General features: G+C 41.0%; 1 protein-coding gene across 9 annotated transcripts in view; it reads left to right on the top strand.

The window, feature by feature from the left end:
• NPAS2 (neuronal PAS domain protein 2) overlaps positions 1 to 12,204 on the top strand; it is a 106,927-nt gene that overhangs the window by 83,571 nt on the left and 11,152 nt on the right. For all 9 annotated transcript variants that reach the window (XM_071746025.1, XM_071746045.1, XM_071746035.1 and 6 more), the window contains 7 exons: positions 89 to 195; positions 1,420 to 1,567; positions 2,160 to 2,241; positions 2,864 to 3,005; positions 3,740 to 3,846; positions 4,070 to 4,144; positions 9,932 to 10,078. In XM_071746025.1, coding sequence (XP_071602126.1) covers positions 89 to 195; positions 1,420 to 1,567; positions 2,160 to 2,241; positions 2,864 to 3,005; positions 3,740 to 3,846; positions 4,070 to 4,144; positions 9,932 to 10,078 — 808 coding nt within the window. The remainder of the gene's footprint in view (positions 1 to 88; positions 196 to 1,419; positions 1,568 to 2,159; positions 2,242 to 2,863; positions 3,006 to 3,739; positions 3,847 to 4,069; positions 4,145 to 9,931; positions 10,079 to 12,204) is intronic.

The following is a 12,204-nucleotide window of genomic DNA, read 5'->3' as shown; positions in this document are numbered from 1 at the left end:
TCTGGGCCTTACACGTATCCATGTCAAGATGCAGAACTGCTGTTTCTTTCATGGCTTGTGAATTCACTCCTATTGTGCCTAACCACAGAGCACCGCCGATTATAGGATACTTGCCTTTTGAAGTGCTGGGTACTTCTGGCTACGACTATTACCATATAGACGACCTAGAGCTGCTAGCAAGGTGCCATGAACACTGTAAGTATCTCACAGCCCGAGTGCCTGTGGAGTCACTGGGACACCTCTTCACAGTGAGACATAGTTTCAGATAAAATTGGTTTAAACTTGGAAGGGGAGGTCTTTGACCCTTGCCTCATGCCTGTGAGTCTTGGTGGAGTTATAGCAGATTGGGGTAGCACAGCTGATCAGCACCTGGGCCACACTCACTGAGCTCTGAAAAGAGCAGGTTTTACCTTCTGTATAACCAGAAGCAGTCAGCAAGACTCAGTGGATAAAGTATATCAGATTAGACCCCTGCTCTATTAGTACGAATATCCAGGAGTAGTTCACACAATCTAAGAGGAGATCCTATTTTGTAAAACTCTTGGAGAGTTTACCCTAATGTTGTTCACCATGTATTTGGGGTTAACTGATTACTTAAATAAAGTCTATTAAGATTTAATTAAAAAAAAAACAAAAAACCTCTTTCTTCCACTTTGTAAAGAAAATGAGGCAATCCTTTTCAAATATTTTTTTATTGAACTGGCTGGAACATCTCAGTTTATCACCTCCAGATAGCTAAAAATATCCCGTCAACATAAGCTTTTGTATGTTGACATTAAAATGTAGAAAAGCTGAAACTGTACATGTTTGAGAATTCCTTGAAATCGCTGTCAGGGAGAGACATTAATTTTGTTGGTGAATCTTTTAAAACCCTCAATACTCTTCAATTTACTGCACTTTGAATTCTTGTCAGTCTGGGATTTTCCTTCCAGTTTCCAATTACTTTTGTCTCTGAACAATGTTATCTCCAATACCCACTTCATTCTGAATCCATCTGTACACAAGACTCATCTTTTCAAGCAGTTTTATCTTGTACTTTTCTGCTGTAGAACTTAAGATGATCACATTTAGAAATTAATCCCAGATGCCTAATTAAGCAGTATGTGATCAGCACATGAACCTGGGTAAGATCTGTATTTAAATTGTGGCAGACATTAATTCATTAGTGTCCAAAGTTAAGGTTAATTGTTCTGTGTGGGAATGTCCCAGCCAAAGTGTCAGCAGAAGAAGATACCTACCTATCTTTATGATTTTTGCTTTATTGCAAGACTGGCAGGATCAGTGACTTGAGAGAGGCTTGGACTCATGTTTCCCTTGAGAATCAATGGGGCCACAGATATTTTTGTCACTCTTTTCACATCGCATGTCATTTTCACCTTACAAATTGTGCTACAAGCTGTGTGTATTTTCTGCTGGCAGTGATGCAGTTTGGCAAGGGGAAGTCGTGCTGCTATCGGTTTCTGACCAAAGGACAGCAGTGGATCTGGCTCCAGACTCATTACTATATCACCTACCACCAGTGGAACTCCAAGCCTGAGTTCATTGTGTGCACGCACATGGTGGTAAGGTATGGAAAATCATATCCATGGTGGGGAGATAAAGGACAGGAAGATAAGGGCGCCCTCGTGCCTGCCAAAACTTCCTCATAGAAGCATGGTATCTTTTATGTAGCAAAAATGAAGACTGAACTCTCTGAGGGAAATACATTCATTATAGAAGAAATTATCAAACTAAACCTTACTTTATGCTAAGTTTGATTTATCAGTCATGAGTTTAGTTAACTGATGCATTTTTCCATTTTGTGCAAAAATAGGGAATAAAGAGACCCCTTAACTATTCACTTCCACTAATCCTTGAAATGTTTTTAAAGAGCTTCATGGAAGCTTTCCATTGAAGTCATACAGTAGTTGTAGGATGGGAACTTGACTTTACATACACCTCTTTAATATTCTTCTTGACTTCAAGAAGACAGGAACAGAACAAAAAGTGAAAACTAAAACAGTTTCTCAAATGTTATTCAGTAGCATTTAACTTCAGTGAGTTTTCAGTTGTTCAATAAAGCTGTAAAACATTACAGTAATTTGTTCCTGCACTCACTTAATGCACATTTTATGAAATATAACAACATATTGATACAGAGAATTATATTTTCCATTCAGTTATGCAGATGTCCGGGTGGAGAGGAGACAGGAGATGGGCTTGGAAGAAGTGTCCTCAGAGGTTGTTTCCTCAGCACTAAAGGTACAACAAGAAAAGAATTTTTCATTAATATATGTAGTAATCACAACTTATTCCTATGTTAACATTACTGAAGACTCCAGCACTGTCTGTGTGGATTCTCTCAACTTCAGAATTCATTGCCTACTGGAATAATTTTAAAGCAAAGTGGATAAGCTCATGAAAGGATAAACCTGGAGATCAATAACAGATCCACAAATTAAATGGAACAGGGGTAGGGGCAGTGTGAGGTATCTCCACCTTTCCTTGGCAAAACACTGCAGTTTAAAGATTCATTTGGACATGTTCTGGCAATCAGCCTTCTGGGTGATTTGCTGAGAGGAGAAAGAAAAGCTCCTCCTCACTGCATGGCTGAGTGTCTCATAGAGGGTGCAGTTGTTCTGATATCCAACAAAATGCAGAAGATTCAGAAAAACATTTGCAGGCACAAAATGATTGTGGCAGTATCTTGCTATTTATTTCCAGCAGTGGGATAGCTCTTTGAAGATCTGTGCCCAGATCTTCTGCTGGCCTACCCAGGATTAGTTCTGCTCAAATCATTGTAGGCCAGCCAGAAAACTGGGTGTGCACCCATTATTAGATGCATTTCAAAATGTTTCTACCCTTTCGTGTTTGTTTGTCTTAGGACAGTGGCTCCAGCTTGGATCCTGAACAGCACTTTAATGCACTTGACATTGGGGCCTCAATCCTCAGTGCTAGTCGGACACCTTCAGTGTCATCCAGGAGCTCACCAAAATCTTCCCACACACCCAAGTCAGACCCAGCATGTGAGTGGCATTCCTGGGTTACTGCATTATTTTTTAATTCAGCCAAGTTACAGAATGTGTGCATTTATGCCACAGCTGCTAATTTAACAGCTGTTTATGAGGTATTGATGAAATGTTTTTGCCACCGACAAAGAAATGCATAATGTGAAATGGTAATGTACAACAGGGAAGGTTCTAGTGCAAGCACCCATGCACTGGAAAATGAGTAGTGGGACTGGCCATGAGTCCTGCTGTTTCATTCTGTTATGAAAATGAGGACTTCAGATATGAGAGCATCAGTATGAGCAATATGAAGGCCCTCTAGACTTACGTGAGTAATAACAGCCTGTGGGTGATTCTTTTCTGGCCAAGGTTCAGGATGCTCCAGCCAAGACTTGGGCACACCTTATACACTCTTTCTGCTCCATGATCTGGAAGAAAAGCCAATGAGCCAACCAAAATTTGCAATTATTTGGTGCATATGAAGGAAGTTCCAGCTGTTTTAGAACAGCTCTTGGGTCCTTTTGCTCTGTTCATTGGAGCACAGAATTATAATCTGTCTCATTTACTTTTATCTTTGCCCGGGTCCTCCTTATCGGTTTAATTTTACTGCCACTGAGCTCAACAAGAACAGCCTTTAGTCCTGTTGGAATTTATGCAGATAGTAATCATTTCTAGCCAGGTCTTGTTGTAATTCCCACTTCAAACAGGGATGATTTCCAGTGTGTGAGAACTCACCAGTACTTTTCTTGCAGCTACACCAACGAAGCTGATTGCAGAGCCTAACACTCCCTTGCCAAGAACACCAAGCACGCAGCAGGATTTATCTGTGCATAGACTCAGTCAACCTACAGCTCTTCAGGTAACTTCACAGAGTCACCAAAATAGGCAGACACCATGAAGCATGTGCTACATACACCACTTAGCAATTAAAAACAGCCTATACAAAAGCCATGGTCTTAGAAGCCGAAATTTAAAGGAGCCAAACTTAAAGATAAAGTTTAGTTTAGTTGAGTTTAGTTTAATCTAATTCAATTCAATTTAGGTTGGGTTTGGTTTTAACCCAAGTTTCTTTGCCTTTTCAGCCTCCATGTGAGCTTCTCCCACAACAGTTGCTCCCTCAAGCAACTCTACAAAATCAGCCTGCACCTCTGGCACAGGTTAGTTGGGAATATGGAAGTGGAATAGGTCACTTCCCTATCTCTTGATATTTTCTGCTTTCATCTAATAAATAAATTAGTCCAGGTCTTTCAGGGCTTTCAGATTTTCTCTTTGGTAGCTAAAATCCAAAAATCCGCCAGCTCTCAGTCACTTAAAATATTATGGGTAAGTAATTTGAATTGGACACTTGTGTGTTTAAACATATATCTGCACACAGATACAGCAGAAGCCCAGGAACGTGTCAAGTGCACACGTATACCTAATTTCACAGAACAAAAAACAGATTAAAAAAGAGGTTTCAACTTTGTGTCTACTTAATCAGGACCCATCCAAATCAAAGTCAAGGAGAATTAAAACAAAAAACTAACACAGATACACAGTCCTCCTAAAAACACCTGTTTGGCTGTGCTGAAACAGAACTAACCAGCAGTAAAGGACACACAAGTTCAACAATAGTGATTTTGTGAGTGTGCCAGTAATGGTGAGGAGGCCACTGGAGACAAATTCCTCCTGTGAAATTTGTTAACCCCTACCTCAAAAGCAGATGATCGGCCAAAAATCTATCTCAGTGTCTCATTTGCAGTGGATTTTGAAGCAACAAGTTAGACTACCATGTTCCAATCACATTCTCTCTCCTCTGTGTTTATTCTGTAATGATACACCCTCTCATCCTCTGATTTTAGAAATGTCACCCTATTCCTGGGCCTAGGCTGCTTCTATCATTGGTAGCCTGTACTTCCTCACAAGATGCCAGTTTCCTCCTGTAGCATATAAAACATATAAAGTCCTGAGGATCCCTGCTTTAAAACAACAAATTCTCATTTATCTTTCATGTTTAATATTCTTTTCATGACTCCACACCAGCATGCAGCAAAGAAACAGCATATCAATTATCTGCTCTGAGCATTCATTTTCTTTCACAGATATTTCTCTCCCTTACTCATTAATGCGCTTCCAAACATAAATTAGTTTATTTATTACAAATCCATGCGTGTTTTGTTTGGTTTTTTTCTACCTCCCTTTCTTCTCCATCAAAGCTCCTGGTGAGTATTCCCAGTTGTTTACTGAGAGCCCCCTCCCCATTCCCATTAAAATGCTCTTACTGAGAAACATGTCAGAAATGGGCACACCAGTCCCATTTCTTCTCAGACAAACCAGACAGTTAAATGGCCACTGGTTCATCTGGTTAAATCCTGGTGAAAGGATGAGGGCTGATTCGAGTCTGCCTATACAAGCAACCCTCCTCTCAAGTGATAGCAAAGTCTGAGCAATGCTCCTGGAAAAGGCAAAGATGGAGCTTCCCTTGATGGAGCAGGGAAATAGCACCAGGATGTTGCAGCTCAAGTTGCCAAGGCTCACACCCCATGGAGATACTCCTGGGAGAGGTGGCATATCTCCATAGACTTGGGTGATTTTCATAAACTATTAATTGCTTTCTTCAGTTGCTTAACTCCCATCTTACAATAATGAACATGTCAGCCTAGAGCAAGATAATCCATTATTTAAAAGACAAGGTGCCCGCAGAGCTAAGTGAGTGAGGGACAAAACCCAAGCACCTGTGCTTCCCACCACCAAACATTTCCTTGGTTTCCTGGCTGATGATTTTGCAGCAGTTTAGCAGCAGAACCCAAGTTTATCTCTTTTAGAAAGAGCAGGGCTGCCAGCCCACAAGGAGGAGCTGTGTAGATTGCTGACCCTCAGCTGAAAATGACTGATGACAGGAGATGAAAAATCAGCGTGCTGAGCATGGCCAGGCAGGGCCCTGGCACTCTGATGAGCAGGGAGGGGGAAGGGGGCAGCAGGGAGGGGGAAGGACATTTTAAGTGGCCGTGATCACATCTGCAGCAAGCAGCTAGCTGCTGCCTCAGGCACCATCTGCTTGAACTTTGATTAGTTTTATTTCCAGCAAAGGCTGTGATGGTCTGGGTTCCACGGAAATGCGGCTTTAGCTTCTGCCTTGCTTGTCTGAATGAACTAGATGTCACCTGAATGTAAATGATTTACTTTAAACCAAGTGCTCCCTATTAGAATATTTGTTTGTTTGCCTTCTTCATTGTAATAAATTAAAACCCCCTACAACACAGCGGATGTTGATGACTGAGTAATAATTAGCACTAATAATCTGTTTGGGATTGTGCAGGTGTTGTTCAGAAAACAGAAAGAAGGAACAAGTTGTTTGGTGAACTGCAGAACTAATGAACCCCAGTTTCCCAGGGGCAGAAGCATGGACCCAGCCTTTCCCCCAGAAGGAAAGGACAAATGGATCCCTCTCTACTTTGCTTAGCTATAGTTTTCATGGAATTACAGCAACCTGGTCTTTTTGAGACTCTCACAAGCCTGTTGCATGTCTCTAGCATTGGCCAGAAGGTTGGAAGACAGATAAGGAAGGTTAAATAGTCTCTCTTCTTTACACAGCTACCTATTGTCATGAAACCTGTAGGATGTAGCATGTCTTTGAGGTGTCCATCTTTTTTTCATCACACTGGAAATGGGGGACTATGTCTTAGGTCTCTGCCCCTGCTTGCAGCCCCAGAGCACCTTGAGAGAGGGAGTAGCCCCAGCACCCTGCAGTGGAACCCAGTGGGGAGAAATGCTCCTCCTCAGCTATGGTCCAGCCAGCTTATTTTAGATGTCCATGTCCATGCTGCTGGGGAAGAGGCACAGCCCAGAAGTGCCACTTCCTCTCCCTAGGCTATACAGGTTGTCTGGACCATCAGCACCAATATCAACACTAGGCACAGAGCCTGGTGAATTGTGCCTATGCCTACCTGAATGTCTGCTGACATGGTCCCAAAAGTGTAATTTTTTTTTTTTTTTAAGAAATCAAGGTTTGTTAACAAACCTTGATGAAACTGATGATGCTCTGCAATTATAGGTATTTCACAGCTTTAGTCTTCCAGATTTACCTGTACATGAAAAACTGGCACTTTTCTGTGTGTAATATGTACTTTTCTGAGGATCCTAAAGAATCAAATTCATAGAATCACAGAATGGCTAAGGTTGGAAAGGACCTTAAAGCTCATCTGGTTCCAGCCCTCCTGCATGAGCAGGGACACCTCCCACCAGACCAGGTTGCTCAAGGCCCCATCCAGCCTGGCCTTGAACACTGCCAAGGAGGGAGCAGCCACAACTTCCCTGAGCAACCTGTGCCAGGGTCTCACCACCCTCAAATTAAAAAATTTCTTCTGAATGTCTTATCTAAATCTCCCCTCTTCAAGTTTTAAACCATTTCCCTTTGTCCTCTCAGTACACAGAAGTTTGTAAATACCGAAATGAGAAAAATCACCTTCATCTGATGCAAAGGGCAGAGTTAAAGCTGTGCAGTGTTTTCTGCAAGAAAATTTGACTTAAGCTCTTTTAATTTATTAGAACATTAAAGATTTCTCCCCTAATTAGAAGTTAATGATCTTGATTGATAAATGCCCTCTGGTGCAGGTCAATTGCTGTTAGTGGCTCATTGTACAAAAACAATAGAAGCCTTGTAATCACAGGCATCATGGCTAGAATTATCAACAGATTTGGGTAAATTTGAGTGGGAAAGGGAAAAAAGCAAAAGAGAAAGTTCATTGTCTTCTTCTGGTAATGGCTCTCACTCAAGTAGACCAGCTAATTGTTGCTAAGTGTATTAACAAAAAAAGCATATGGATAAGAGAACAAAAGGACAATACTAACTGAATATGCAGATATTATAATATATATAATATAAGCAGATACTGGAAAAAAATAAGGAATAATAATTTAAAATCAACAGCAACATATTTTTGCCTAGAACTTGGCAAAGCAAATTCAGATTCTAAAGTAAGGAGTGGAAATGGATTTTGTTTCTTATGGAAGTGTAAAATTATTATAAAAGTATGTGTTGTAAAATCCTTATTTTTATTAGCTGAAGAAAATGGTGTTCCTTTCCCAAAATGTCTTCAAGAAGTTTTCACATTAATGAAACAACTTCCATCAGCAAGCCAGGCAGCTTTTGGCTAAAAATGTTTTTAATTCCTTTCTGATAAGAAGCCTTTTAAAGACTTAAGAGTAGTCCTCAGTCCTCAGAGTTCATATTGAGGGAATTAGGTTGCAAGACTTCGCTTTTTTTTAAAAAATGCATGTATGCAGGTTAAAGCAGAATTAGATGCATCTGAATTAATCATATTATAGCATCATAAAGTGTTCTTGGAGGGTTTCTGCCAGCAGCAGGACATACTACCTTAGCAGCCCTTCTTCCTCCTAAGCAGGGATGGCCATGAAGCTCCCCTCCAACTTGCCATGTGGGGAAACTCTTCAAGTGGTGACCTTCTGGGTCATGCAGGAAAGCCCCCCTCCACCTGGTAAATAGAAATAAACCTTAGATCTCATCCTTGCTCACCCAGCAGAAGCCACGTACATGGAAATTTCAGCTGTTTGTTGAAAGGAATTTGAAATTATTTCATATAATTTAGGTGGTTGAAGGCAAAGCAGTTCTCTGATACATGTCTGACATGTCACATTTAGATTTAGATTTAGATTTAGATTTGATTTAGATTTTGCAGCGGTAGTGGATCAAGGGTTGGACTTGATGATCTCTGAGGTCCCTTCCAACCCAGCCTATTCTATGATTCTATGATTTCTCTAAGCAGACAGAAATTTCATTTAACTATACAGATTTGCTAGCACCAGAACTCTCTTCGATTGCCTTCTTGCTACCATATTTGTTTTCTTGTTAAGAAGGCAGAAATGGTGTAAGCCAGTGCCCCTCCATGGAGCAGGAAGGCTCCAGCAGCATGTAGAAGAGCTGCTGAACAACCACAGGAACAGGGCACCACTTTCAAGTCACAGCAAAATTATTGTTCTTCTTTAGCCTGGACAATGCAGTGTTGACTGCATGTTTTCAGAGAGGTCTTGAATGCCTTGATTACAAAAAAGCTTACAGACTTTTTGAAGTTTTGTTTGCTTTGTTTGTTGTTGTTTTTCAAAGGCTGTTTTTTGCTTTTGGAATATGAGCTCATGTAAATCAATATTCCAAAGCTTATTAAAGTAATAATTAACTTTAGCAGACTTTGAGTCATACCCAAAACCACCAAATAAATCTAAGAATTTATTGCCGTGTTTGTCCCCTCTGTGCTTATTGAATGATTCCACTTTGTGCCAAGTATTGTTGCTACTGGAGGTTGCACTTTCTTCTTGACCCCAAGTAGTGACCTCCATTTTATATTATTATTTAGAACAGCCTTTCTCCCACTGAGCTGAGCTATTCATTCTGCATCAGGTATAAAAATAACTTAATGAGCATTTCTTGTAGCTTGAGTAATACGCAGCTGTAGAAACCTAGAAAATGTTCATTGTGGTCAGATTTTGCACGATGGCATAGTAAGTCATCAGCAGAATAAACCATGGCAGCACTGCTATTTCTGTGTGGAAAAAGGGAAGTATTAGTAAAACACATCGGGAATATGCAGCCCACACCAAGGGCTCCAGTCTACAGGCTACTAAAAATAATGCAAGTTTGCCATCCAATTAAGATGCTCTTGATATTTTAAAGTAGAATAGTCTCAAAAACAGTCCTTCTGGTAATTCCCCAACATAACAGGGTTAGTTGTAAGCAGATCACTCTAACTGAGGCAATTTAATATATGTGCGTAAAATTGAAAATAAACAAGATTTATCTCTGCCTAGACGCTAATATATTACAAATAAGCCTTTTATTCCTTTGGCTGTGCTTGACAATCAAGAAGCAAATAACTTCTTGCAGAACAATGTTCTGCTGAGACCTGTTTGTATTATAATTACGAGTTTTTCCCCCTTTTTTTCTTCTCCAGTTCTCTGCGCAGTTCAGCATGTTCCAGACCATCAAGGACCAGCTAGAGCAGCGCACCCGGATCCTGCAGGCCAACATTCGGTGGCAGCAGGAGGAGCTCCAGAAGATACAGGAGCAGCTCTGCCTGGTCCAGGACTCCAGTGTACAGGTGTGTTACTGCTGGGAGGGGCAGCATGGCCATTGATAGGGATTGGCAACTTAAAATTAGTTCCAGGGTTCAGGAAATCTGGGCATGTGGAAACCAGCTCACCTGAATGAGGATGTCGCCCTCTGAAAGTCTCTTGAGTAACCTGTATCAAGGAAGATTCTGGAGCTCTCTAGAAGATGAGAAAGGAAGATATATCACAACCTTAGGAGGAGGGGAAGAAATTGCATCATTTACAGTAACATTTTACTACTTGTATCTATTGAGTCTTCTGACTGAGCGGCTGTAATAGAAAAATGTTCAAGTTCAGACTCGGCAGTGATTATGTCTCTCCAGTTTATTAGCTTCCATACAGTCACTGCTTGGCATCACTCCTGCTCAGTGTCTCATCTGTCCAGCTCTTTCTTAGCCAACAGCCCTCCTTCAGGCAGTGCTCATCTCTTTCATTCACTCCCTGTTTTTCTGACCCTACCCCAACCCAGATAGACAGCAGAAGAGATTCATTTCCTTGTCACATTAAAAGAAAACCAAACTTCTGCTGATGTTCATTTGTTCATACCTGGGAGGTGTCTGAATTTGTTCTTCACCGGACCAGCTTAAGCCTTTAGGCTGAAGCTAACTGAGCCTGCTCTTCTTCTGCCTTTGATACCTCCTACAGAATTTACTGAGTGAATCTGCTTTTAATTCACCAAGCACAGTTTCTACTTTGCACTACCCCTTATGTCTACCAAAGCTCAGAAAGAATACAGAGGGCAGTTCAGTACATTTCAGGTTTCACTTAATGACAAACAGACAAACCATCCAGTTTTACGAAGTTTGCTAAATGCAGGGTGATTACTGCTATGTTCCTCATAAGTTAATTATAAATGCCAGGTTAAGTGAGCCTGCTAGAAATGTTGCATTGGAGACCTACTGTAAGTATCGTTACTAACAAGATTTTTTTTTACAAGACAAGCTCTGTCACAGAATGCATGGATGCATTTTAAGCACAGGATGAAAACCTGGGACCTGCTGAAGTCAGCAGGAATTTTGCTCGCAACTTTCACAGAAATAGACTCTCACACATCATCAGCATATGTGAAATCACTTTCACATATTAAAACAAATCGGAATCGTATTTTTAGGCAATTAAGGGATCAGAGAAGCCAAATTAGGAACTTTTCCACATAAGTTTCTGCATGAGCACTGCTGTAAGAAAGCACAGAAATGGTGAGTCCCAAAACCAGGATGGTTCCAGTTCCCCGTGCCATATAAGCATATAGATGGACCAGGTTTAAGTTCAGTGCACTTCTTCTGTTGTTTCTGTGATGACTTTTATTAATGGGAAGAGCAAATCTCTCTGCAATTAACTGGCTTTCAGCTCAGAATCATGTCATATGTCTGAAAGCTATTATTGTTATTATGAACATCAAGAGACCCGAAATTCTCACTTCCGCTCTTAAGCAGATGAAAACCATTACTCTCTCCTGGTGAAGTCTTCAGTAGCCATACACGCTCATCCTTTTTTTTTTTAATAATTCAAGCATGAATGGAAGATCAGAGCAGATTCTTATATGCAAGAAACAGACTGTATTTTTACATAACTCTTCCCCATATGCCCCATGGTGCATTTAAGGATAACCCAAAGACCATGGGACAGATTCTCGGACAGAGTCGAGCAGAGAGAAGAGGAGGCCTAGTGGGTAAATGGTGGGTAGCTCTGTACTGCCTACCCCATACAATCTTTTTTGCCATTTGGGTGGTACTCTTCCCAGTGAAGACTATACTAGGTTGACTGAAGTATTTTCATACCAGTACAAGTTCTCAGGTGTCAGTACCAACCATTCCCCAGCTTACTGCAGATGCAGAACTGAGAGTAGCAGGACTGGAGGGCAACTCTGATATGCAGGGTCTGCATGTCTGCCTGAAGGGACAGTGCTGGATGAGGAGGATCATCCTCAGCTTTTCAGTCTCCTCAGAACAACCAAACAAGGTGATGAGGTCCAAGTTGCCACACTGACTCATGGCCAGGTCTTTTTCCTTCTTCCACTTTCTCTCGGTAAAAAAAAACCTAAAAAATTACTGTGCTGTTGCGGATAGAGTGAGACCACAAACTAGCTTTGTCTTATTTGGCCAGGGGTAACTTGAGA

Source organism: Heliangelus exortis, chromosome 1 (genome assembly GCF_036169615.1).
Source record: "Heliangelus exortis chromosome 1, bHelExo1.hap1, whole genome shotgun sequence".
Classification (NCBI taxonomy): Eukaryota; Metazoa; Chordata; class Aves; order Apodiformes; family Trochilidae; genus Heliangelus; species Heliangelus exortis.
The sequence above is the reverse complement of the archived record's forward strand: the minus strand, read 5'-3'. Positions and strand labels throughout refer to the sequence as shown.